This window comes from Pelodiscus sinensis, chromosome 20 (genome assembly GCF_052426305.1).
Source record: "Pelodiscus sinensis isolate ZL-2025 chromosome 20, ASM5242630v1, whole genome shotgun sequence".
NCBI classification, from domain to species: domain Eukaryota; kingdom Metazoa; phylum Chordata; order Testudines; family Trionychidae; genus Pelodiscus; species Pelodiscus sinensis.
In genome coordinates, this window is record NC_143071.1 from 25,089,153 (window position 1) to 25,116,914 (window position 27,762).

The 27,762-nt window shown below is 44.3% G+C and overlaps 1 protein-coding gene and 1 non-coding gene across 4 annotated transcripts; both read left to right on the top strand.

Annotated features, from left to right (window-relative positions):
• LOC102448713 (fructosamine-3-kinase) lies at nucleotides 1-27,482 on the top strand. Of its 3 annotated transcripts, none has more exons than XM_075903528.2 (6): nucleotides 2-462; nucleotides 8,527-8,678; nucleotides 12,457-12,548; nucleotides 21,156-21,238; nucleotides 22,575-22,697; nucleotides 25,722-27,482. In XM_075903528.2, exons 1-6 carry the CDS (start codon nucleotides 322-324, stop codon nucleotides 26,058-26,060), a joined length of 930 nt encoding a protein of 309 aa, XP_075759643.2. In that variant the 5' UTR covers nucleotides 2-321; the 3' UTR covers nucleotides 26,061-27,482. The 3 variants fall into 3 exon arrangements, with proteins under 3 accessions (XP_075759644.1, XP_075759643.2, XP_014426820.3); XM_014571334.4 differs by having other exon boundaries at nucleotides 3-462; nucleotides 21,162-21,238; XM_075903529.2 differs by lacking the exon at nucleotides 21,156-21,238 and having other exon boundaries at nucleotides 1-462; nucleotides 12,457-12,544.
• Nucleotides 1,493-1,602, top strand: LOC112545080 (U6atac minor spliceosomal RNA). Its single transcript, XR_003088491.1, has one exon. It is a non-coding gene; the product is annotated as a U6atac minor spliceosomal RNA (small nuclear RNA).
• Nucleotides 27,483-27,762: the final 280 nt, after the last annotated feature.

Sequence of the window (27,762 nt, forward strand, 5' to 3'; positions counted from 1 at the left end):
TACTGATTAGTCATTGCAAGGAACTACAAATACCAGAAGCTCTCAAAACAGCCATCGAAGGACCCCAGAATAGTGCAACAAATTAAATATTCCCTAAATATCTGTTTTAAAAAATACTGTAAAGCTCTAATCTCTGGAAAATAACCATTCCTGGGAACTATTGCCTGATTTGATTTTTCTATCAGCTGCTATTTTTCTTTTTGGGTGCATGCCAATTTCTACCTCATACCAAAGCCACAGAAAAAAGGAAGGACCCTGACCTTTAATCCTGTTTTGCAGTGGATTTAAGAAGAAACAATTGCAACAGGCTGGAATTAACTAATGGAAAAACTCCTGAAAACCGAATTGAAGACCTCCATTCTGAAGGCATTTGGGAGCTCAGGAGGAGGGTATATTAGCCAAGGGCAGAGCTATGAAACTGACAGCGGGCGAGTGTTTGTGAAAATCAATCACAAGCCTCAGGTTAATGTTGATAATATTGCTGCATGTTCTCTGCAATTTGCTTTATTGTCTGGAGAGCTTTTGTTGATTATTTTAAATTGTGTGTTTTCAAATGTAATGCATTTCTCTCCTTTTAAAAGCCCATCTTAGACAGCAGGCTCAGACTCAGTCAATGTTTATTTGTATTGCTGTTGTAAAGCAACCTGACGTTCCTTGGCAATACACGGGGTGAAAGAACTTATATTGCTGCATACCGCAGTTGCCCTTGTGCTTAGAATTTGTTATTGAGCCAAATGCCTTCCTTGAAATGGCTGTTCCCACACAGGGCTGGGACACAGCATGGGTTTCTAGTGTTTCCAGTAGCACAGTAGATTCTTTTTATTGGGGGAAGGGTTTTGACCCACAAAACCCAGGATCTCCTGACGTCTGCAGAAGTGTTGAGCTTCTCCAGGGCTGCTGACAAAGGGGGAGAAGGGAACAATTGCCTTTGGACCTGGTGATTCAAAAGAGCCCAGGTCTCCCAGCACCACTGCTGCTGCTACTGCCTCGAGACCCAGGCCCTTTACATCCCAGGCCCTTTACATCGCCTGGAGTGTCATGCGGCATGCTCTGAAGGCTGGAGGGCAGGGCATACTGCACTAGCTGCCCTGGTCCCACCCCTTTTGGTAATGTGGAGTTGGACCCCCCCCACCTTGCTGTTAGCCCCCCTAAGCATCTGCTATGGTTCTTGGCACCATGGCAACATGACTCCTATAGGTGATATTGTTCCATCAGTTCCCTCTCTGTCTTTGCTCTTCAATCCTCCTGAGGAAAGGGTTTCACTTGGTGCATAGCAGAAATCTTTGAATGGTTTTGGGAGAAGGAGGAACTAAACCCCACTCCACCCATCCTAATCCTACCCACACGTCTAGTCTCCATGACACTGGGAGGAAGAAGGGAGTGTGCTGTGGCACTGATGAGCCACTATCCTTAATCATATTTTTTCTACCCTCTTTTTTTAGAAACAGGGAAGCAAGTGGCCATCTGTTACAGCGCGTTATTATTTTAAATTGTGTGACATGAGAGGAGAGAAGGCTAGCACTCACCTTGCTAAGGAGGGGGGGAGAGTTGTTTTGGCCTTATCAACACACACAGGCTACGTCTACACTGGCATGATTTTCCAAAAATGCTTTTAACGGAAAACTTTTCCGTTAAAAGCATTTTCAGAAAAGCACGTCTAGATTAGCAGGATGCTTTTCCGCAAAAGCACTTTTTGCAGAAAAGCGTCCATGGCCAAACTAGACGTGGTTTTCCGCAAAAAAGCCCGGATCACCATTTTCGCGATCGGGGCTTTTTTGCGGAAAACACTACTGTGCTGTTTACAATGGCCCTTTTGTGCAAAAGTCTTTCGGAAAAAGACTTTTGCCCAAACGGGAGCAGCATAGTATTTCCGGAAAAGCACTGATGATCTTACATGAGATCGTCGGTGCTTTTCCGGAAATTCAAGCGGCCAGTGTAGACAGCTGGCAAGTTTTTCCGCAAAAGCAGACGATTTTGCGGAAAAACTTGCCAGTCTAGATACAGTCATATGGTGTAGGCATTGCCACTGACTCATGTCACCTGATCACTTCTGGGAAGGATACCTATAGCCCTGCATATGTACCACTTCTTATGTATTGTCCAAACCTAAAAGAATAAATAATTGGTTAGTGTTAAGCAAAATTAGAAATAATGTTTGAGCTAAACCTCCTGTTCCAAACACCCTATAACTTGGGAAATACTGGCATTTAGTTGTGATGCTTGTGGATTCAAGAGTTGTTCTCTAGTCAGAACAAGACTATCGCTCAATTTACAGTTGAGAAATAGGAGTTAAAATGTGGAGCCTGGTGGAATCCTGATGCACAGAGCAGCTGAGAGAGATCCAGCCTAGGGGCAACTGCTTGACCACAGTCTGCCGACTGATTTTAACACACAGTTGCCATAGTCTGCCCTAGGACCTGCTTTCAGGTAGGAAGTATTGGTGTCACATTAGTGGAGAATGCTTTAAAAAAACAGAAGATTGTGTTAGCCAGGAGAAGGGAAATAAATCAGTTAGATGGGTGCATGTATGGATTTTTGTTTCTATCACATCTAGGAGATTTTTAAAATGGGTGATACCATTTTGCTGAGTTAGCATTTTCAGACTCTTGCCTAAAACATCCTAAGTCATCAGATCCCAATTGTTTAGGCTTAGTGAATAGTTCTGTGAGTACATGATAATTAAATTAGCTATCAGCTGATTGCTGTAAAAACCTTGATTAACACATTACAACCCAGTAAGAATTTAAACATTCTTTAAAGGATCATTGAAATGTATCTGAAAAAAATCTCTGTTTTATTCTTCATCTTCCTTTTTAGGAAAAGATTAATCTTTTTGCAAGCAACTTAAAACAAGAAATTAGGGCTGTCAAGCAATTAAAAATTAATCAAGATTAATCACATGATCAAATGTACTATTAAATAATAAAAATGTCATTTATTTATATATTTTTGATATTTTCCACATTTTCAAATATGTTGATTTAAATTATAACACAAAATGCAAAGTGGATCATGCTCAGTTTATATTTATATTTATTACAATTATTTGAACTATAAAAAAACAAAAAAATAGTGTTTTCTAATTTCCCCATTACAAGTACTGTGTAGTGCAATAATTTTATCATGAAAGTTGAACTTGCAAAGGTAGAATGATGTTAAAAAATAACTGCATTCAAAAACAATGTACAATTTTAGAGCCTACAAATCCACTCATTCCTAGTTTTTGTTCAGCCAATTGCTCAGACAAACAAGTCTGTTTACATTTACAGGAAATAATGACGCCCTCTTCTTTTTTACAATATTGCCTGAAAGTGAGAAGAGGTGTCTACATGACACTGTTATATCCAGAGTCGCAAGATATTTATCTGCCAGATGTGCCAAAGAGTCATATGTTCCTTTATGTTTTAATGACCATTCCAGAGGGGACACAGCCATGCTGATGACAGGTTCTTCTTGATAATGATCCAAAGCAGTGCGGACCAACACATGCTCATTTTCACCATCTGTGTCAGAGGTCCCCAGAAGATGGTTGATTTTCTTTTCCGGTGCTTTGGCCTCTGTGGTTTCAGCATTGGAGTGTTATTCTTTTAAGATTCCTGAAAGAATGCTCCACAAGTCCTCCCTCTAAGATTTTGGAAGGCACATCAGATTCTCGGATTATGTGTTGTGCTGTGGCTGTCTTCAGAAATTTCACATTGGAACCTTCTTTATGTTGTCAAATATGCAATGAAAGTGTTTGTAAATCAAACATGCTGGGTCATCATCTGAGATTGTTCTAACATGACATGTATTGCAGAATGCAGGTCAAACAGAGAAGGGAGATGTACAATTCTCCCTTGAGGAGTTGAGCTACAACTTTAATTAATGCCCCTGTATTCCTCAAGACAGATCAAACAGATTAAATCCAATTACGTTTACCCACTATAGCATGATTACAAATGTGAACTCAGCAGAAGTGCTCTCCCCACCATCAAGGTCTAGCAGCAATGCATCCTTGGAGGGGGTTGGCTCCAAAGTTAAAACAAGGTTCTGGCTGTTGGTGAGATTAGATCCCCCACTTGCCTGCAGAGGACTCTCCTCTTCCTCCTCATTGTTGTCTCCTCAATGTTGCTGATGGCTTCTGGAAGAGTTACTTGGGAGGAATCCATGGACAGTTTCCCTCACCTTCAGAATTCTATATAGCATCTCATAGAAGGAATTTGAAGCACAGGTGGTGTTCTCATCCATCCTTCCAATTGAAGGAAAAGGTCCAGGTAGGGATTGTCGAATTGAGGAAGTAAATGCGTGGTTGAGCAGGTGGTGTCGCAGAGAGGGCTTTGGTTTCTTTGACCACGGGATTCTGATCCGGGCACAAGGATTGTTAGGAAGAGATGGGATCCACCTAACCAAAAGAGGAAAGAGCATCTTCGTGGGCAGGCTTGCAAACCTAGTGAGGAGGACTTTAAACTAGGTTCTTTGGGGGAAATAAGTGAGGAAGTCAGACACTGGGAAGAATCACAAGGAGGAATGAGCAACAAAGGAGGACCCCTGATTCAGATGGAGAAGGTAGGGCAGTCAATTGGTTATCTAAGGTGTTTGTACACAAATGCAAGAAGCCTGTGAAACAAACAGGAAGAATTAGAAGCCCTGACCCAGTCAAAAAACTATGATTTGATTGGAATAATGGAGACTTGGTGGGATGACTCACATGACTGGAGCACTGTCATGGGAGGGTATAAACTGTTCAGGAAGAACAGGCAAGGGAAAAAAGGAGGAGGAGTTGCATTGCATGTAAGAGAGCAGTATGATTGCTCAGAGCTCATCACAGGGCTGATGTTGTGGTTGGTGTCTGCTATAGATCACCGGATCAGGTGGATGAGGTAGACAAGGCTTTCTTTGGAAAACTGAGAGAAGCTTCCAGATGGCAGGCCCTGGTTCTCATGGAGAACTTTAATCACCCTGACATCTGTTGGGAGACCAATACAGCAGTACACAGAGAATCCAGGAAGTTTTTGGAGAATGTTGGGGATAACTTCTTGGTACAAGTGCTGAAGGAACCAACCAGTGGTCTGCGCAGCTTGACCTGCTGCTCACAAACAGGGAGGAACTAGTAGGGGAAGAAGAGGTGGGTGACAACCTGGGAAGCAGTGATCATGATATGATAGATTTCAGGATCCTGACCAAAGGAAGAAAGGAGAGTAGAAAAAGACACACTCTGGACTTCAGAAGAGCAGACTTTGACTCCCTCAGAGAACTGATGGGAAGGATTCCCTGGGATGTTAACATGAAGGGGAAAGGAGTCCAGGAGATCTGGCAGTATTTTAAAGAAGCCTCATTAAAGGCACAGGAAGAAACCATCCTGAGGCTCAGCAAGGAAAGCAAATATGGTAGGTGACCAGATTGGCTTAACGGGGAAATCCTTGGTGAGCTTAAACACAAAACGGAAGCTTACAAGAGGTGGAAACTTAGACAGATGACTAAGGAGGAGTATAAATATATTGCTCAAGAATGCATGGGACTTATCAGGAAGGTGAAAGTGCAACTGGAAGTGCAGCATGCAAGGGATGTGAAGGATAACAAGAAAGGTTTCTACAGGCATGTTAGCAATAAGAGGGTGATCATAGAGGGTGTGGGACTCTTACTGGATGAGGGAGGTAACCTAGTGACAGATGATGTGGGAAAAGCTGAAGTACTCAATGATTTCTTTGCCTCTGTCTTCATGGACAAGGTCAGCTCCCAGACAGATGCACTAGGCCACACAGTATGGGAAGGAGGTGGGCAGCCCTTGGTGGGGAAAGAATAAGTTAGGAACTATTCAGAAAAGCTAAACATACACAAATCCATGGGCCCGGATTTAATGCATCCGAGGGTACTGAGGGAGTTGGCAAATGTCATTGAGGAGCCTTTGGCCATTATCTTTCAAAACTTGTGGAGATTAGGAGAGATCCCGGATGATTGGAAAAAGGCAAATGTAGTGCCCATCTTTAAAAAAGGGAAGAAGGACAATCCAGGGAACTACAGATCAGTCAGCCTTACCTCAGTCCCCGGAAAAATCATGGAGGGGATCCTCAAGGAATCCATTTTGAATCACTTGGAAAAGGGGAAAGTGACCAGGAATAGTCAACATGGGTTCACAAAGGGCAAGTCGTGCCTGACCAATCTGATTAGCTTCTATGATGAGGTAACTGGCTCTGTGGATATAGGAAAGTCGGTGGATGTGATATACCTTGACTTTAGCAAAGCTTTTGATTTGGTCTCCCACAATATTCTTGCCAGCAAGTTAAGGGAAAATAGATTAGATAAATGGACTCTAAGATGGACAGAAAGCTGGCTAGACTGTCGGCCCCAATGGGCAGTGATCAATGGCTCGATGTCAGGATGGCGGTTGGTTTCCACCGGAGTGCCCCAAGGATCTATTCTAGAACCGGTTTTGTTCAACATCTTTATTAATGACTTGGATGAGGGGGCTGGATTGCACCCTCAGGAAGTTTGTGGATGACACTAAGCTAGGGAGAGAGGTGGATATGCTGGAGGGCAGAGTGACCTGGACAGATAAGAGGATTGGGCCAAAAGAAATCTGATGAGGATCAACAAGGAGAAGTGTAAAGTCCTGCACTTGGGATGGAAGAATCCCAAGTATTGTTACAGGCTGGGGAAGTAGAAGTTCTGCAGAAAAGGACCTGGGGGTTACAGTGGATGGCAAGCTGGATATGAGTCAACAGTGTGCCCTTGTAGCCAAGAAGGCTAATGGCATATTAGGTTGCATTAAGAGGAGCATTGCCAGCAGATCCAGAGATGTCATTTTTCCCCTTTATTCAGTTCTGGTGAGGCCACATCTGGAGTATTGTGTCCAGTTCTGGCCCCCTCACTACAAAAAGGATGTGGACGCATTGAAGAGGGTCCAGCGGAGGGCGACCAAAATGATTAGGGGGCTGGAGCGCATGACCTATGAGGAGACACTGAGGGATTTGGGTTTGTTTAGTCTGTAGAAGAGAAGAGTGAGGGGGGATTTGATAGCAGCCTTCAACTTCCTAAAGGGAGGTTCCAAAGAGGATGAAGAAAGGCTGTTGACAGTACTGACGGAAAGAGCAATGGTCTCAAGTTGCAGTGGGAGAGGTCTAGGTTGGATATTAGTTAAAAATATTTCCCTAGGAGGGTGGTGAAGCACTGGAATGGGTTACCTAGGGAGGAGGTGGACTCTCCATCCCTAGAGGTGTTTAAGTCTCGGGTTGACAAATACCTGGCTGGGTTGATTTAGTTGGGATTGGTCCTGCCTTGGGCCTCCTGAGGTCTCTTCCAGTTCTATGATTCTATGAAGTGACATGTTGGAGGCTCTGACCTGGATCGACCATTTGCTTTCTTTGTCTTCTGGTACACTTGCCTGAGCACTGTTATTTTCATGCAGCTCTGCTGGGTCCCTGCTGTATCCTTTTTCCACCATGCCCTGTGCAATTTTGGTGTAGACATCAGCATTTCATCTGCTGCTGCTTTGTTCTGCTTGCACAGATTCTTCTTCTCACACAGCAAGCAGATCCTGTGTATCTCCTGCACACTGTGCTTGAGCTCATTTGCAACCCTGGGCATTCATGGTCTGCTATGTTGCTAAGGTGTGCTGCTGGTCAAACAGGAAATCAAATTCAAAATGTCCCCGAGTTTTTCCAGTGTACCTGGGAGAGCAGCAGAGTTGAAAGTGCTGGCCAGAGCAGTGGCATTGGGGCAGTGCGGGACACCTTTCAGAACCCAAGAACATTGACTTTAACAGCATTGCATCTGCACTATCCCGAAGTTCAAAATCAGTTGAGCACTACTTCTCTCTTCAAGGAGTACAGAAATTGACTTTAAATGCCTTTAAAATTGGCAGAAGGGGCTTGGTGGTATAGATTCATTGGTTATAAAATTGACCTAACACAGCCAACTTATGTGAATTGGTTGTGTTGACTTGGCCTCAGTTCAGTGAGATTTTTGAAGAAAAAGACTTTAATTTTCCAGTACATGGTCTTAGCTCTTTCATTACTAAATAAAGGCAGAAGAGAAAATACAGCCATGAAATCATAGCTCCATGTATATTTTGTTCTAAAACATACAATTAAAGTAACAGAAGGAAGAGTAATACTTTCACTTTAAAGGTCACACTATTCAGTAGTACGTATGCTGGCTTTATTAATGTGATCAATCCCCTGTGCTAATTAGTCACAGTTTAAAGATTTACTCTTTTATTTAAACTGGCAGGGTTTTGTGCTTTTCTCAAAGAAAGTCCTGGATCTAACTCCATTGGTAATCTCTGGCCTCGTACATAGGTATACAGATAAAATAAACAGTTGTGTAATGTGTTGAATTTTGCTGAACTTACAAGAAAAACGATTGGAATACAATTAAACCAATCAAACAAATGTATCCTGGCTGAGACTGAGCCTTACTAATTTGCTGTTACATTTTATTATTAAGGATGAATAGATTTACAGATGTTTAAATTACAAGTATTTTTCCAATACATGCCTCATTTAGTCCAAGGATGTTTGCCCAAGGAGAATTCTTGTTTTTTCACAGGCTAGAAAAATGTTTGAAGGTGAAATGGCAAGTTTAGAGGCTATTCAGAAAACCAACACCTTAAGAGTACCACAGCCCATTAAAGTGATTGACCTTCCAGGAGAGGGTGCAATGTTTGTCATAGAGTACCTGAAGATGAAGAACCTCAGCAAGTATGCCCGAACTTCATACTTCCTTTGTTTCTGTGATTTTGAGAGTCTGCTATACTTTGGGGCTATGTCTACACTGTCCTCTCTTATGCAAGAAAATATGCAAATGAGGCGAAGCAGTGACTATCGCCATGCCTCATTTGCATGCTTAACGAGCTGCCATTTTTGCACAAGGGGCTTTTGCGCTAAAAGGAGCTGTCTACCTGTCTCCTTTTCATGCAAAACCCCCCTCTTGCACAAGAGTCATTCTGCAACTTTTTTCCAGGAAGAACCACTCTTGCACAAGAGGTGTTTTTTGTGCAAAAAGGAGCTGTGTAGATGGCTCCTTTTTGCTCAAAAGCCCGTTGCACAAAATGGCGGCTCATTAAGTATGCAAATGAGGCACGGTGAACTAGAGTGCCTTGTGTTAAAGGAGGATACTGATATAATAGGCATCACAGAAACCTGGTGGAGTGAGGACAATCAATGGGACACAATCATTTCAGGGTACAAAATATATCGGAAGGACAGAACAGGTCATGTGGGTAGGAGAGTAGCACTATATGTGAAAGAAAATTTAGAATAAAATGAAGTAAAAATCTTAAATGAATCAACATGTTCCATAGAATCACTATGGATAGTAATTCCCTGCTCTAATAAGAATATAACAGTAGGGATTTATTATCGACCACCTACTCAGGACAGTAATAGTGACTATGAAATGCTAAGGGAGATTAGAGAGGCTATCAAAATAAAGAACTCAATAATAGTGGGGGGTTTCAACTATCCCCATATTGACTGGGTACATGGCACCTCAGGACGAGATGCAGATACAAAATTTCTTGATACCTTAAATGACTGGTTCTTGGAGCAGCTGTTACAGGAACCCATAAGGGGAGAGGCAATTCTCAATTTAGTCCTGAGTGGCGCACAGGATCTGGTCCAAGAGGTAACTATAACAGGACCGCTTGGAAATAGTGACCATAATATAATAACATTTAACATTCCTGTGGTGGGAAGAACACCTCAGCAGCCCAACACTGTGGCATTTAATTTAAAAAAGGGAACCTATGCAAAAATGAAGAGGTTAGTTAAACAGAAATTAAAAGATACAGTGACTAAAGTAAAATCCTTACATGCTTCATGAACACTTTTCAAAGACACCATAATAGAGGCCCATCTTAAATGTATACCCCAAATTAAAAAACATAGCAGAAGAACTAAAAAAGAGCCACTGTGGTTTAACAACCATGTAAAAGAAGCAGCGAGAGATAAAAAGGCATCTTTTAAAAAGTGGAAGTCAAATCCTAGTGAGGTAAATAGAAAGGAGCATAAACACTGCCAAATTAAGTGTAAAAATGTAATAAGAAAAGCCAAAAAGGAGTTTGAAGAACAGCTAGCCAAAAACTCAAAAGGTAATAACAATTTTTTTTAAGTACATCAGAAGCAGGAAGTCTGCTAAACAACCAGTGGGGCCCCTGGACGATTGAGCTACAAAAGGAGCACTTAAAGATAATAAAGTCATTGTGGAGAAACTAAATGAAATCTTTGCTTCAGTCTTCATGGCTGAGGATGTTAGGGAGATTCCCAAACCTGACCCGTCCTTTGTAGGTGACAAATCTGAGGACTCGTCACAGATTGAAGTGTCATTAGAGGAGGTTTTGGAATTAATTGATAAACTTAACAGGCTTAAGTCACTAGGACCAGATGGCATTCACCCAACAGTTCTGAAAGAACTCAAATGTGAAATTGCAGAACTATTAACTATGGTTTCTAACCTATCCTTTAAATCAGCTTCTGTACCCAAGGACTGGAAGATAGCTAATGTAACACCAATATTTAAAAAGGACTCTAGAGGCGATCCCGGCAATTACAGATTGGTAAGTCTAACGTCAGTACCGGGCAAAGTAGTTGAAACAATAGTAAAGAATAAAATTGTCAGACACATAGAAGAGCGTAATTTGTTGGGAAGAGTCAATATGGTTTCTGTAAAGGGAAATCATGTTTTACTAATCTATTAGAGTTCTTTGAAGGGGTCAAAAAAACATGTGGACAAGGGGGATCCAGTAGATATAGTGTACTTAGATTTCCAGAAAGCCTTTGACAAGGTCTCTCACCAAAGGCTCTTAGGTAAATTAAGTTGTTATGGGATAAGAGTGAAGATCCTTTCATGGACTGAGAAGTGGTTAAAAGACAGGAAACAAAGGGTAGGAATAAATGGTAAATTTTCAGAATGGAGAGGGGTAACTAGTGGTGTTCCCCAAGGGTCAGTCCTAGGACCAATCCTATTCAACATATTCATAAATGATCTGAAGAAAGGAGTAAACAGTGAGGTGGCAAAGTTTGCAGACGATACTAAACTGCTCAACGTAGTTAAAACCAAAGCAGACTGTGAAGGACTTCAAAAAGATCTCACCAAACTAAGTGACTGGGCAACAAAATGGCAAATGAAATTTAATGTGGATAAATGTAAAATAATGCACATTGGAAAAAATAACCCCATGGGGGATAATATAGGTATAACTAATCAGGAAATAGATCTTGGAGTCATCGTGGATAGATCTCTGAAGACATCCACACAGTGTGCAGCGGCAGTCAAAAAAGCAAACAGGATGTTAGGAATCATTAAAAAAGGGATAGAGAATAAGATGGAGAATATCTTATTGCCCTTATATAAATCCACATCTGGAATACTGCATACAGATGTGGTCTCCTCATCTCAAAAAAGATATACTGGCATTAGAAAAGGTTCAGAGAAGGAGTTTGGAACGGGTCCCATATGAGGAGAGATTAAAGAGACTGGGACTTTTCAGCTTGGAAAACAGGAGACTAAGGGAGGATATGATAGAGGAATATAAAATCATGAATGGTGTGGAGAAAGTGAATAAGGAAAAGTTATTTACTTGTTCCCATAATATAAAAAGTAGGGGCCACCAAATGAAACTGATGGGCAGCAGGTTTAAAACAAATAAAGGAAGTTCTTCTTCACATAGCACATAGTCAACCTGTGGAACTCCTTGCCTGAGGAGGTTGTGAAGGCTAGGACTATAACAAGGTTTAAAAGACAACTAGATAGATTCATGGAGGTTAAGTCCATAAATGGCTATTAGCCAGGATGGGTAAGGAATATTGTCCCTAGCCTCTGTTTGTCAGAGGGTGGAGACGGAAGGCAGGAGAGAGATCACTTGATTATTACCTGTTCGATTCACTCCCTCTGGGGCACCTAGCATTGGCCACTGTCGGCAGACAGGGTACTGGGCTGGCTGGACCTTTGGTCTGACCCTGTATGGCCATTCTTATGTTCTTATTCACCGCATCGCCTTATTTGCATATTTTCTTGAGCAAGAGAGGGCAGTGTAAACGTAGCCCTCTTGTATCAACTGGAAACTCTGAAAGAGTCTATTGACTATCATCTGCAAATGATATCAGTCTGATAAAAGTTAAATTAAAAATCAACGGTCAAGCTTCTGGGCCAAATTCTCCACTGAATTTGGCCCATTGTCTCAGCAATATGCGATCTATTCCTGATAGTTGAGCTGTTCTAACAGATAATGAACTGACAGGTAGGAGCTAGCCAATGTATGTGTAGATTTCTCAGACAATGAGCTTGTCTCAGCAGTAGGCCCACAACACCTATTCCACTGCTTTCTCCTTTTCCCTATTTTTAAATTGCCTCCTGTTTTATAGAGTTTCTCCCTGTCTTCTCTGGTCTTTAATTTTCTCTTTTTAAAGAAATGATGCTTAAAGACATATTTTAAATGCTCAGATACAGATGTAAGGTTTTGTTTCTCTGATCTTACAGATATTCTGCAAAGCTTGGAGAGCAGGTAGCAGATCTTCATCTTTACAACCAGAAATGTGGAGGGAAATTAAAGAAGGAGGAAAACAGTGTTGGTAGAGTATAGATTTACTGTAATAGTATAACACATTTAGATGTATTTAATTCATGTAGCATTATAATCTAATGAATGGAGAAAGCCAGTTTAAAGGGCCACTGTCTGTTAAAATCTACTATATTAGAAGATTTACCCAGTGTTGCTTGGGTCCTTAATTCAAATACGTTTTGTTTTTCTTAATTTAAATAATTGTTTTGGGGCGTGGGATGAGGGGTTCAGTATGTAGGCTCCCCTGGGAGAGAGAACAACCCCAGCCCTGTGTCATTACAGCAGCTTGGGGCCAGGTGAGAAGCGCCTGGCCAGGCTGTTGCAGCAGGCACAGCCGGGGAGGCGTGCATGTCTCTCAGCTGGGGGACGGACAGACAAAACACAAACTCTCTAAAATGATAGCTGTCCCTTTCTCAACTCCAGCCCCTGCTGGCCCAATAGGACTGTAGATGTCCTGGTCCCCAACTTTGGCCTCTTGCTGCCCTCTTCTCTCCCCCATGATTATTCTCCAGTATAACTGCCCTCTTATCAGACTTCTCCCTTTCCATTTTATGGGAAACAGTAGAATTCCAGGCATATTCCATTGTGCTAGCACAACCAAACCTGACCTTGCTTTAAGTTATGATAAGAAGTTGCATACCAAGTTTGGTTGTCCCAGCTCTTACCATTTAGGAGGAGTTCTTGAGCAAGCAGACTCAGGGTACGTCTAGACTACATGCCTCTGTCGCCAGAGGCATGTAGTCTAGACGTACCCACAGAGACAGACAGGCAGGCACACATTTTTTAAATATATAGGAATATATTTAAGAGTTTGTTTAAGTACTCATCCTAAACCACCAAATTCGGTATATAGCTTCCTCTTATTGTAAAGCAAGGGAAGGGTTTTGTGGTGCCAAGAAAATGGCACCTGCTTGGGGATTCTTTCTCCCTTCTGTATGAAACAGAAATGTCTCTGCTTTCCTAAATAATAATAATAATAAAAAAACCCTGCTGATAATAAGAGATTTTCGTTTGTGATTAAAAAACAAAAACAAAATAAAAAGCTGAGATCTACCTTTCAGTATTACCTTAAGCCTTTCATCACCATACACATAAATTATAATCCCCCAAATGTTTTTTAACCATGTAAACACATATAACTGTTAAAAGGTCTACAGATCAGATTGTTAACTAGTTATAACATCTATTCTTCTTTGAGTGGTTGCTCCTGTCCATTCGAGTGAGGTGTGTGCATGCCACATGCAGTTCTGCAGAACATTTTTCCCCTACCAGTACCTATAGCGCCAGCAGGTCACCCCCTGGAGTGGCACCACTATAGCAGCACATAAGTACCCCTGCTGGCGCTCCTCCTCCTCAGTTCCTTCTTACCGCCAGTGACGGTTTGTTGGAGCGTGTCAGTTATATTAGTTAGCTTAAGGTTCCCCGCTTATCTCTTTTGTGTAAATAGTTTCTCTGTAATTAGTTAGGTACTTAGTGTTAGACTTTCCTTTGTTCCTCCCCCCCCCCCAGGGGGTAGGGAATGCCTGGACCGAAGGGGTTTAAGCCTTGTGCGTCCTGTGCAAAGTTTATGTCCAGAGGCGACCCCCATGACAACTGCTTGAAGTGTCTGGGGGAGGGTCACTTGACAGACGCATGTAGAATCTGTCGGGTGTTCAAGCCGCGAACAAAAAAAGACAGGGACTCGCGCCTGAAATTGTTATTGATGGAGGAGGCTCTGCAACCGGCACCGGTTCCTCAAACCGTGTTAACCAGTGCACCACAGGCAGCGTGTGCCGTGCCGGCATGTGTTGGGGCATCGGTGTCTAAGCCACCAGCACCGGTCGCCTAGCCGGAAGCCTGGTGCAGGCAAGCACCATTGCCAGTGGAGATCCGAGCGGTCCGATGCTCCTCCCTCGGGGACCCAGAAGGACGGTTTTGGCTGCAGTCCAGGCGTGCTGTCACTGCACCGGCCATCAACGCCTGAGACCTTCAGGGCGGCCCATGAGTTGATCCACCTCATGGCCTCCCCGCATTCGGCACTGGGGCTAGTAGGATCGCGGCTGCCAACACCGGGGGCCATGATGGCACTGGTTGCCTCCTGCAGGGTGAGCCTTGGTCAGCGGCGGTGCCATCAACTGCTCCGCAGCCACTCATGGTCTTGCCGCACCTGTCAACCCCGTTACCGGCACCGGGGACAGAAGCGCAGTGGGCGCTAGGAAAGGCACCGCTTCCAGGACCTATTATGTCCATGTCGTGTGCCCCGCAGCCAGCCCAGTACCAGTGGGCACCACTTCCTGTGGCTACACTGCCCCAGCAACCTCTGGTGTGCCGTCCGATGCCGCGCCAAGTAGGTGCACCACCCCCACCTCTGGCGCTCGCTACTTTAACTGCGGCACTGGCACCACTGCAGACGCCGGTATCCACCGCCTCTACTATGGCACCAGTGTCGGTTTCATCACCGGTGCGGGCATCTGCCTCTGCAGTAGTGCCGGCGCCTGACTCGGCACCGGCACTGACATCTGGCTCGGCGCCCGCTTCAACACCATCACAAGCACCTGCCTCGGCACTGGTGCAAGCACCCACCTTGACTCCGCCTGGAGCATTCGCCGTGGCACCGGCCTTCGTCGCGGCACCGGCTAGTGTGCCGGCACCAGCACTGACAGCTGTTCCCTCTGGCACAAGTGATCTGGTGCCGGCGCCGGAGAGGAGGGAGTATCATCAGCCAGCATCAGCTGATGCGGGCACTTAATCAGCACTGGCTCAATTGCAGCTTCCTGCACCAGTCCATGCTGGTAAGCCTCAGTCGATGGCCATGCTTAAACCCCCTTCGTTTCGGGGGTGGCCTGGCTCGGCACCACCTGAGACTGTCTCCGAATACTCATCGGAGTCAGATGTGGAGTCGCTCCAGATCTTCAGGCACTGTTTCCGTTCCCGATGCCACACGGGCCAGTATGGTTTTCAGACCTGGCCCCCTCAGCTGCAACCCCCTTTTTGGACACCCTGGGCTTACCACCAGTGGCAGGGACCGGCACTGCCCACACGGGTGCCCGCCTCCTCCCGCCGGCACACCTCCGCTTCAGCATCACTTCCCAGGCCTCCATCACCTCCAAGCCCTGATGCTTCCCGTATGGAGTTCGCAGACCACCTGCCTCTGGAAGTTATGCCACCTCAGCCGAGTCCCCAGCTTCCTCAAGTGCCTATTCCGCCGGAGGTGCTCCCGCCTTTAGAGCCCCTGAGAGAGTCTTCCTCAACCTCCTCCCCAGATGAGGCTCCAGCTGACCCTGCGCCCTCCATGCCGGCGATGGACTCCAGGTCCCATCAGGACCTTTTACGTCACCTCACCTCCAACCTGGGTGTACTGGTGGAACCAGTGCCAGAGGAGTCAGATCCCATGGTAGACATCCTATCAGGGGGTGCTCCTGCCAAGCTGGCTTTGCCGCTAAACAAGACGGTAGCCAAAATTACTACCATGCTTTGGCAGACCCCCGCCTCACTGACCCCTACCCTTAAAGGGGTTGAGAGGCGTTATTTTGTCCTGCAATCTGGACATGAGCACTTGTACTCTCACCCCGTCCCGGGATCCCTTGTAGTCCAGGCCGTGGCACAGAAAGAAAAGCTGCCACAGCCCGGGTCAACCCCTAAGGCCAGGGAGCCTAAGTGTCTGGACTTATTGGGGCAAAAAGTTTATGCTACGGGGGGAGTACAGCTTCACATTGCTAATCAACAGGCAATGCTAAGCCGGTATGCCTATGATATGCTATAATATGCGGTATGCTGTCGACAGATTTAGGGATAAGCTCCTGCCTGAGGCACGGCAAGAGTTGGCTACCGTGACGATGGAAGGCAGGGCAATCGCACGTACAGCCCTGCAGGCCTCTTTAGATGCCATAGATTCTGCTGCCAGGACTATGGCATAGGGCGTGGTTATGCGCCGCAGCGCCTGGCTGCAGGTATCTGGCATACCACCAGATGTGCAATCTACCATCCAGGACCTCCCATTCGAGGGAAAGGCCCTCTTCTCAGAGCATACAGACTCTAGACTGCACACGTTGAAGGATACTAGGTCGACACTTCGGTCATTGGGAATACATACGCCAGCTCCTCAAAGGTGGCAACTTCCCTATAGACAGCCGGGTAGACCACAGTTCCAGCAGAGCTGTGGAAATTACTGGAGGCGCCAGCCTCGTGCTCCCAGCAGGGGCGACAGGGGCTTCAGCCTCTAACCGCAGGCGCTGTCGCCCTCACCCGGATAATGCAAGGGGAGCTGGTCATCCCCCTTCTCACCCCAGTTTTGACAGCAACAGTGAGGATCGTATGCCAATCCCCTTTTTCTCCCCCCTGTTTGGGGACAGGCTATCCCACTTTGCGCAAGCATGGGCCAAGGTTACCTTGGATAGGTGGGTCCTTGATCTTGAGAGGATGGGGTATTCTATCCCTTTTCAGGGTTCCCCTCCTTCTTTCTCTCTCTCCCCATCCCTTTTCAGGGACCCATCCCACGAGACTGTCCTGCACCAGGAGGTTCTCGCACTCCTCGAAAAGGGTGCAGTAGAACGGGTCCCCTTCCATTTGGAGGGCAAGGGGTTTTATTCCTGTTATTTTGTTATCCCAAAACCGAAAGGGGGACTTCACCCTATTCTGGACCTCCAAAACCTCAACAAGGAGGCAATAAAGACAAAGTTCAGAATGCTAACCCTAGCCTCCATCATTCTGCTACTGGAACAGGGTGATTGGTACTCAGTCCTCGACCTCAAGGACGCTTATTTTCATATAGCGATAAGGCCAAGTCACAGGAGGTTTCTATGATTTATTGTGCCCCCCAACCATTTCCAATTTACTGTTCTTCCATTTGGGCTCTCTATAGCCCCCAGGGTGTTCACGAAATGTATGGCGGTGGTAGCCGCATTTCTCAGGACCCAGGGCATCCAGGTTTTTCCCTACCTGGACGACTGGTTGGTTCGGGGGCGCTCTCAGGCACAGGTGGCAGCTCACATAGACTTTATATAGTCCCTCTTCAGGAGACTGGGGCTTTTACTGAACGACGAGAAAGTCGATGTTGACCCCTTGTCAGGAAATAGAGTTTGTCAGGGCTCTCCTTGATGCCAGAGAGGTGTGAGCCTTCCTTCTCAGGATAAGGTTTGATACCATACTAGCTATGGTAAATGATCTGAAGCGTTCTCCCCTTGTTTCAGCCCTCAACTATATGAGGTTGCTGGGCCACATGACGGCGTGTACCTACGTCGCTCGCCACGCCAGGCTAAGACTTCGGACCCTCCAGGCATGGCTGGTGACCATTTTCAACCAGACTTCGGCTCACTGGGATGTACTACTCACTGTACCTCCGCGAATAATAGCTTCCCTTCAATGGTGGACTCGGAGGGAGGTGGTATGCGAGGGGGTACCGTTTCAGATCGAGCTGCCCTCAGTCACGTTGGTGACAGATGCCTCTGACGTCGGCTGCGGAGCTCACCTACATCGCCGCAGAACTCAGGGAGTGTGGACACCTCTTGAGAGAACCCTACACATCAATGTAAGAGAGTTACGGGCAGTCAGGAGAGCATGTGAGGTATTCTTGCTCATGATCTCGCAGTGCTCGAGTCTGGTGCGCCTTGACAACATGGCAGCCGTGTTTTATGTAAACAAACAGGGGGGAGCACGATCGTCCCCTCTGTGCAGGGAGGTGACACTTCTGTGGGACCTCTGCATAAAGCACAACATCTACATTCAGGCCGAGTACCTGCCAGGGTGCAAGAACTTGCTAGCAGATGCACTGAGCAGGTCCTTCAGAGCCCACGAGTGGTCTTTAAAGGGGAAGATCGTGGGTCACATTTTCCACAAGAGGGGTTATCCTGGGGTGGATGTTTGCCATGGCAGGGAACAAGAAATGCCCCTGCTATTACTTGTTTTTGGGGCTGGGCACGCACTCCAAGGGAGATGCACTAACAAAGAAATGACCTCAGGAACTCCTCTATGCGTTTCCACCGTTCCTGTTGATCCCCAAGGTGTTGGCCAGAGTCAAAGCTTTCACAGCTCGGGTAATCCTGATAACCCCCAGCTGGCCCAGGCAATTTTGGTTCCCGATACTGTTGGAAATGTTGTGTGCGAAGCCACAGCCTCTGCCCATGGTCCCGGACCTCATCACCCAACCCTGTCGGGGGGACTCTTAGTCCATCTGAATCTCAAGTCACTCCACCTCATGGCGTGGCTTAACAGTGGTTAACACGTGACGAGCGGGCTTGCTCGCATGCAGTTCAGATGGTTCTGTTAGGTAGCAGAAAGCCCTCCACTAGAAAGTCGTATGCGGCTAAGTGGAAACGCTTTGCTGTATGGGCATTACAGAAAGAGCTGGACCCATGCCGAGCTCCGGTTCCGCTGGTATTCGATTACCTGCTTGGATTACGGCAGACGGGCCTATCCGCCTCATCTATTAAAGTACACTTGGCTTTCCTTTCTGCCTTCCACCCTGGTTGGGGGTCTAGTTCCCTATTTACTGATCCAATAGTCAAGAGATTCGTGAAGGGCCTAGACAAAGTGTGTCCTCATGTGAAGCCACCCGTTCCCCAGTGGGACCTCAGTCTAGTGCTCACAAAATTGATGTCACCCCCATCTGAGCCCTTAGTGACCCGCTCCTTAAGGCACTTGTCCCTGAAGGTAGCTTTTTTAGTGGCCATAACTTCAGCATGCCGGGTCTCCGAGCTTCGTGCCTTGACTATAGAGCCGCCTTACTTGGTGTTTTCGGTGGATAATGTTAGACTCCGCCCACACCCAGCTTTCCTCCCCAAGGTGGTTTCACCTTTCCATATGTCGCAGGAAATTTTCTTACCCGTTTTCTTTCCGAAACCGCACTACTCCCCTAAGGAACAGGTGTTGCATTCTTTAGATACCAAGCGTGCCTTGGCTTTTTACATAGATAGAACAAAACTTTTCCGTAATTCAATGCATTCTGTCTGCATACGCAGACAGAATGAAGGGCCTTCCTATTTCGACCCAAAGGTTATCCACCTGGGTTGCCTCATGTATCACAGGGTGTTATAAGCTGGCCCACAGGGAGCCATCCCAGGTTAGGGCGCACTCCACTAGGGCTCACGCATCCTCCACAGCTTTTGGGGCGCATGTCCCCATTGTAGAAATCTGTAGAGCAGCCACGTGGTCATCTGTCCACAAGTTTACGGCACACTACGCACTTTCCCAGCAGGCCAGAAATGATGCTACGTTCGGTGCCGCTGTTCTCAGTTCTGTACTGTAAAAATTTAAGTCACAGAGGGTTTTTTCTGTTATGTTCTCTCCCATCTCTGTTAATACATTGTATGGTGGTTGATTTAATCTCTCTTTGTGGTTTTAGAGGCTTACTCCAACCCCACCACCGTTGGGTTTTTTCTGCTTGTGAGTTACCTCACTCGAATGGACAGGAGCAACCACTCGAAGAAGAAGAGAATGGTTACTTACCTGTAACTGCTGTTCTTTGGGATGTGTTGATCCTGTCCATTCGATTCCCCCCCACCTCCCCTTCGTCGGAGTGTCCGGCAAGAAGGAACTGAGGAGGGGGAGCGCCGGCAGGGGTACTTATGTGCTGCTATAGTGGCGCCACTCCAGGGGGCAACCTGCCGCCACTATGGGTACTGCTAGGGGAAAAACACTCCGCAGAACTGTGCATGTGGCGCGCACAAACCTCACTCGAATGGACATGAGCAACACATCTCGAAGAACAACAGTTACAGGTAAGTAACCGTTCTCATACCATTTAATAAAAAGATACAGAAATTCAATGTACTGTACTACACTAGAGATTTTAAAACTCACATGCTGTAAAAAAGACATTCCTTTATTATTTTAATAAAAAATCTTATATCATTAATTTTATAAACAGAGGAGTTACTCAGTAGAACTAACTGCTGTTCTTGAAGACAAAGTTAATTCAACAGCATTCTGATCCAGTTTCCTCTTAAAAATCAATGGGTCAGTGACTTTGTCTACAGCTTGATTCAATTCCCACTGAACTAGACATGAAGCAAAGCAAGATCATGTGCTATTTCAGGGTTGGTAGTGTTCAAACTGAATACTCAAATTTCACACCTAGTTGTATATCCAAGGTTCCCACTGATTTCTAGGGAGGCCCATAGTGGTATGCCTACTACAGAGTAGTTATAATATTTGAGAGTGATGTGGTAGATAGCTGATGTGTCGAATTATTTACAGTATGAGAAAACACAGCTAAGTCTTGTTTTAACCACTTAACTCTGCTGCCTCCTAAACTAGGGGACTGAAAATCAGGAGACCTGGGGCTTGTTCCTGATTCTGCCACTGATGTGTTCTGTGGTCTCAGCTAAATACTGAACCTAACTGTACCTCAGTTTTCCTATCTGAAAAATAACCCAGGTTCATTACTCATAGTTTTAAATAGGTCTATGATCCTCCAAAGAAAAGAACTACATATGCATGCACGGAATTACTATTAATGTTTTAAAGTATTTTGTTGCCTATTGTCTAACAAGTCAGAAAAATTTAATTACCTCCCTTCCACAAAATTTCTGCCTAGTCGTATCAGAACTGAATCCATAAACCTGCTACTCTTGCAATGTTCAGGATTGGGGGTAGAGAAGCTTCTTGTCCTCTGGACATGATCGGTGTTTTTGTTTGTTAGGTAAAGGTGCAGGACGTTCTGAACCTCAGTATGTGGATAAGTTTGGATTTCATACAGTCACATGTTGTGGCTATATACAGCAGGTAAGTTCCAGATCTAGGAAAGTTATTACATGTTAAAATAAAATACAAATTCTATATCCAGTGGCTTATTTTATTGTCAGTAGGACCGGATTTGTTCTCCTTATTTCATTTTCATCTTAACAGTTTTTAAAGTATAAACAAAATATAATTTTTCTCTCCAAGTTGAAAAATATGTTTTTTTCTGTCTAGACCTTTTACTTTCTTGTTCTTAATTAAAAATGTAAGAGTTCCGATAGATAAAAACCTTATTAATTGCATAACCCCGTCTTTCACTAAGCATTGTCCATTCTGTGCAATGAATAGAATAAAGTGGGAGTCCTGTGGAAAAAATTGTATAGGATCATGTAAAAATGATAATTCATGTGCATGAGGAAGCAGAATTAAAGTTACATGGGCTTCCTTAGATTTAGCATTTCCCAACTTGTTTCAGCTTTCTAATATTTTTGAATGTTTAATTTTCCAACTTACAAAAACAAACACACATTTTTAGTTTGTATAAGCACCTGAAAACTGGAATAATTAAACCATTACTGAGATGGAGCCGCTTCTGAGGTGGAATCAAAGGGCACTCAGCAAGCTTACACAGCAAATTGGATAGGAAGTGAGGACTATTCAGTGATTCTCCAACATTCAGACCTTTTGCGAAGAAAGGGATCCCTCATAAATCACTTCTATCCTCTTCCAAACCCACAATGTAGTTCTCAAAAGTGAAATTTCCTCCCTCTGAAAAAGGGTCAGTGGCGGCAAAGTCTGTGCAACACTTCAATTCCACTTAAAACCCTCAGAGCAGGTTTTATATGGTGCATAGGCTTTTTGCTGGCTCTCTGCAAATTGAATTTCAACCAATACCTTTAACTGTGAGACCATTGAGAAGGATTTTGCAAACTATTAGTTGTCCCTGAGCCATGATTTGAGAACCACTATATAATTGTAATATCAGAGGGAATTTTGGCTAATGAGAGCTAACATAACTTGGATGAAGGTTTAAAAGATTTTTAAAAGTGTGCAAGTGGCCAGAGTTTTAGGTTTATCTCTCATATAAAAGATACCCTCTCCATAATGTGGACTCAGGAGGAAGAGTAGCCATCAATGAATGATCAATACAACATCTAATAGTATCCTACATTTCTTTTTCTGGACACTCATGTCAGAATGACAAGGCCTTCACCCTGTTTAGTTTACAAGCACACAAGTATCAAGGCAACAGGACATAGTATCAATAATATGCACTTTAATTTTACAGAGATATCAGCTGAAAATGGCTAAGTATACCTTACAGTGCAGTTTCCTTTTCAAGTGATCATGATTACTTGAATCTTGAGTTCTTATTTTCCAGGTGAATGAATGGCAAAGTGATTGGCCTACTTTCTTTGTACGTCACCGACTCCAAGCTCAAATGGATTTGATTGAGAGAGATTATGGAGACCGAGAAGCAAGAGACTTGTGGTCACAGCTTAAGGTAAATAAATAAAAGAAGTGTCTCATACAGATAAATTATGTAGTGTACTTAAAATATACAAGATGAATACTCTGTGGATTTTTAAACATTTTCATGATAAACTTTATATGGCTTTTAGTAAACAGGGCTAATTTCACTAACGATCCAGATGGCAAAGTGAAGTAAAAAAGGTCTGTTACTGCACTATTCTTTTAAAATGGGTAATGAAAGTAGTATTACACCCTGGCTTCAAAATGTACATCTAGAGCCCCACATAATATTGACTAGATTCTGTTACTGCTAAAAAGCCAGAGCTTCTGTGAAAAAATGTAAGTTAATGTTAATAAATTAAATATTTATAGATCGGCGACACTTTTATTCCCGGTACTTACTGTAGGATTAGATTGTTAGCCAGTGGCTAGGTAGAGTCAGGACAAGGTGAGGATTCTTATGTTGTAGTCCTACCCCTGCCACTGTCACTCCATGATTTTGTCAACATACTTAAGGGAGGGGTTACTTTCCTCATCCAGCCAATGAGTATTATTGAGTTTAATTAATGAGTATTTGTAAAGTACTTTCTGATGAAAGGTATAACAGAAGTGCAAGGCAACTGGTGCCAGTGGGGAGGGGGACGGAAGGTGCAGGGAGAGCCAAGCAGAGGGACAGGGGCAGCAAATGGGAGCACTCCATTTAGCAATTAAAAAACTGGCAGAGGCATAGGGGCTTTCTAGAAAGCGCTTCCACCTCCTGGCTCAGGGAGTGCAGCATTTGCCGCCACCTGTGCCCCCGTGGCAGCTGCCTTCATGGCTCCTGCAGCTCAAGCCTGGGGCTCCAGCCTGGGGCTCCGTGTGGGATGTACCAGGAGGCAGCCCCTGCTTAGGCTCCCCACTTGGGTTCTCCTTCTTCCAGCTCTGAGCGCAGTGCCTCACTGTGGTGGTGTGGCCACTGCAGTGGGCCATGATCATGGGCCCACTGGGCTCTGCCAAGCACACCGTCTCCTGCATCATTAAACACTTCACACTGAACCACCTGCCCAGCAGGGACCTGCTCCTAGGCAACATGCAGAGCGGGGATAGAAGGGGTAGCTGAAATGGCCCTTGTGGGATGGTTGAACTGGCACAGGGAGGATCCAAAGTGTAGTAAGATCCTGCCCGCCCCTTAGGCCTGGCTGTGGCATTGCTCCTGCTCCAGTCAGCACAGAAGGGCTCGAAGATATCCTGTGTGCGATAGCTGTGCTCCTGTATGATATAGGTGTCGCCACAGCTGTTTGGGTAAAGGGGGTTCCTGCTCCACCTTGGACTTGAACTTGAACCCTTTCAGGGACCCGATGGGCCCTTGCCCCTCTGAGATGGGTAAATCAAACTGTCTTGTGGTTTTTGGACAGTGTCCTTCCATGGCCCTTCTCATTTATCACATAACATTCCCATGGCAAGTACAGTCACATTTCACAGGGGAAAGTAACGGAATTATTATTAATAGCTGCCCTTCAGTTCCCTTTCATAGCTGGCATCATGTAATCAGCTAGTTAGCCACAGGACACTCTCCTGCCTTTCCTGTGGTCCATGGATACAGTTGATTGGCAAGTGGTTGAATCATTTGATTGCAGTTTGGTAGGTGGGGTAAAGTACAGTCCTAACATGAATATTGGTAGCTATAAAGTAGAAGGCTTTTATCAGGAACCAGTAGAAAAGGGGTTAATATTAATTGTGCAGGCCCATAAGCAGGGTGTGTGCATGCATGTGTGCAAAGGGTGAGGTTGCAGACTCCTGCAGAACCCCCAGCATTACTGTGAACCATTAATAACTGCTCTCTGAGAATGGTTATCCAGCCAGTTATGCATCCACCTTATAGTAGCCCCATCTAGGTTGTTATTCCCTAGTTTATTGCTAAGAAGATCATGTGAGACTATCAAATGCTTTACCAAAGTCTAGATATACCACGTCCACCGCTTCTCCCTTATCCACAAGACTTGTTATTCTATCATAGAAAGCTATCAATTGGTTTGACATGATTTGTTCTTTACAAATCCATGCTAGCTATTACCTATCACCTTATTTTCTTCCTGATGTTTACAGATGAATTCCTTAATTACTTGCTCCATTATCTTCCCTGGCACAGAAGTTAAACTGACTGGTCTGTAGTTCCCTGGGTTGTTCTTATTTCCCTTTTTATTGATGGGCACGAGATTTGCCTTTTTCTAGTCTTCTGGAATTTCTCCCTACTTCTATGACTTTTCAAAGATGATAGAGGAGGTATCTGAGCCTTTAGCTATCAGCTCCTTGAGTATTTTAGGATGCATTTCATCTGGACCTGGTGACTTGAAGACAAGTAATTTTTCTAAGTAATTTTTAACTTGTGCTTTTTTTATTTTAACTTCTAAACCTACCCTATTTCCTTTATCTTCCTCTTCTTTCTATGACATTTGTAGAATGTCTTCTTTATGTCTCTAGCTAGACTGAGCTTGTTTTGTGCTTTTGCTCTTCTAATCTTGCCCCGCATACTAGTGATGTTTGCTTATATTCATCCTTTGTAATTTGACCAAGTTTCCACTTTTTATACGACTCCTTTTTGATTTTTAGATCATGTAAGATCTCCCGGTTAAGCCAAGGTGGTCTCTTTCCATACTTTCTATCTTTCCTATGCAGTGGAATGGTTTGCTTTTGGGCCCTTAATAACGTTTATAGATCTTTGTTCCATAATGGCACTTCAGACTCAGGATTTCGGTGTTGTAAATTGTTTACTTCTTAGAACTTTTCCAACAAAAGGAAGTGGACCTTTATTATTGGGACAACCTGTATTGCCCATAACTGTAAGCATTAGTGAATGTGGGTACCAGTGAACAATCTGTTAAACTCTTCCTGAAGCAAATCAGAATGATTTTTGTTAACACTTTTGACCTGCTTCTGCATTCATTGACTGTCAAAGAGCATGATAATGACTAAAAAGAGTCATTTTTATTCATTCTGTCATTTGTATTCTGTTGCCTTTTAGTTTTTTTTCTTGATCAAATTATAGTTTTTGCTTATTTCCCACTGCATTTTCCAGCTGAAGGTTCCTGAGATGTTCTGCGGTGTGGAGATTGTTCCTGCTCTTCTTCATGGGGATTTGTGGGCAGGAAACGTCGCAGAGGATGAATTTGGCCCAATTGTCTTTGATCCTGCTTCTTTCTACGGCCATTCTGAATTTGAATTGGCGATTTCTGGGATGTTTGGTGGCTTTAACAGTTCTTTTTTCTCTGCCTACCACAGTAAAATCCCCAAAGCTCCAGGTTTTGAGAAACGAAACAAGTTGTATCAGCTCTTTAATTACATAAACCACTGGAACCATTTTGGGACAGAGTACAGGGGATCTACTTTAACTGTAATGAGAAGGTTATTAAAATGAATGTTTAGAGGTTGTTCCTCAAAACAATCTATCACAGATTCTTGCTAATTCATATTGCCTACTTGTTGATAGCAACACAAGCTAGGAAGAGTGAAACATGGATAAGAAACCCACATGGTAGGCAGCTGTAAAAGGCAAGGGGGCTTTTGTACACATTCGAGCCCATTAAATGCTTGCAGTGGTTGTGTAGTTTTTGCATCATATACTAGTTTACTAGCACATATCCACACTGGTGAGTTAGGAGATTGTGTAAAATCTTATCTAGTTGGTATAAACAATGAGAAGTCCTGTGGCACCTTACAGACTAACAGATTTATTGGAGCGTACGCTTTTGTAGGCAAAGATTCACATTCATCACTTTCATCCAGTTGGTGAAATCTCTACATTGAAAAACAGTCCAGTTGATAGTCTAATCTCATTCTCAATTGGATAACCCACTTTTTCCCCCTCTCTTTGATACAGCCTGTCTCCGACTTACGAACCAGTTACAGACCAAGCAATTGGTCGTAACTCGGTTTGTTGGTAAGTTGGACCCCATTGAGTTACACGCGACCGTGCTGTTTGTAAGCGCAGATCGCGTTCGTAACTCAGGGTCCACCATTTACGACATTTTTGGTTGTAACTGCGAACGGTCATAAGTCAACTGTTCGCAATTTGGGGACCGGCTGTATTTGCCCTTCCTGCCCCTGCTGCTATACGACTCTTATTATGGGGTGGTGGTATTGGAAGTAATCCTTTTCCCTTGACTTTTCTTCTGCTGCTCAATTATCCTCTGTTCCACTCTATCCATCTCCTAAGGATCAACTTCAACATCTGTTGAAGTCAGGGGGAAACTGTTAGCCTTGAGGGTACTGAACTGTATCCTAATACATTTACATAGTGCAGGCTATGAGTTAGTACTTCTTACACTTACTTTAAGTTAAAAATGTTTGTTCTAAATATTTATGATTCTCCTTTTCACAGGAAAAAGGCAGTCCAATGGATAACCCTTAAAAGATAACCCTCTAGACCTACTGGCGAATGAAATACATGGTTAAAAAATGGATTGTCATTACATAACATGCAGATAAAATATTTTTAAACTGCCTTTTATAAACATACCAAAAACGTCCCTTCAATGTAGCAGGCAGGCTTAGCTATGTGAGAAGAAGAAATCAGCAAGGCCAGAAACTATGCTGCTGGGTACTCTATGCATACAAGCTTTATAGAATTAATTATAATATATAATAGGGGAAACTAGCCTATTCCATCATCACTGATTTAGTAAAATTTCACACTGTCAAAACAATGAGGTCCAAAGTTTAATAGTTTTATACCTGTTTTCAGAGTCCCTGTGGAGCACCACTAACAAGCTGGATGTTTTTTCAGATTTATAAGCACCAGCGTTGTTTATTAAGTCCCCTCTAACAGTTCACCAGTATATCCTTGTGCAGTAACATTCATGTGAATAGAAACTTCCCCCTTAGCCTGCTTTCTAGGGAGGGAGGAGGAAACACCTCTTGATTCTGAATTCTGTCTGTCTCCTCCCAGTGCAGCACTTCCTCTTCAGCTATTCCCTACTGGGTATGGGTTGTCTTCAGTAGCTCAGCAGCCTCCTGCCTAATTAACCACCATCATCTCCTGAATAAATCCCCTCCAGGGGGAATAACTAGTACCATAGTTACCAGAGTGCTTGGTCAGCCCTGGGCTCTTAGCACTCTTT

Coding starts and splice junctions, on each gene's coding strand:
- LOC102448713 (XM_075903528.2), top strand. CDS start 322: ATGGAAAAACTCCTGAAAACCGAATTGAAGACCTCCATTCTGAAGGCA. Junction 12,549..21,155: donor GAAGGAGGAAAACAGTGTTG/GTAGAGTATAGA, acceptor TTTGTTTGTTAG/GTAAAGGTGCAGGACGTTCT. Junction 22,698..25,721: donor ACTTGTGGTCACAGCTTAAG/GTAAATAAATAA, acceptor TGCATTTTCCAG/CTGAAGGTTCCTGAGATGTT.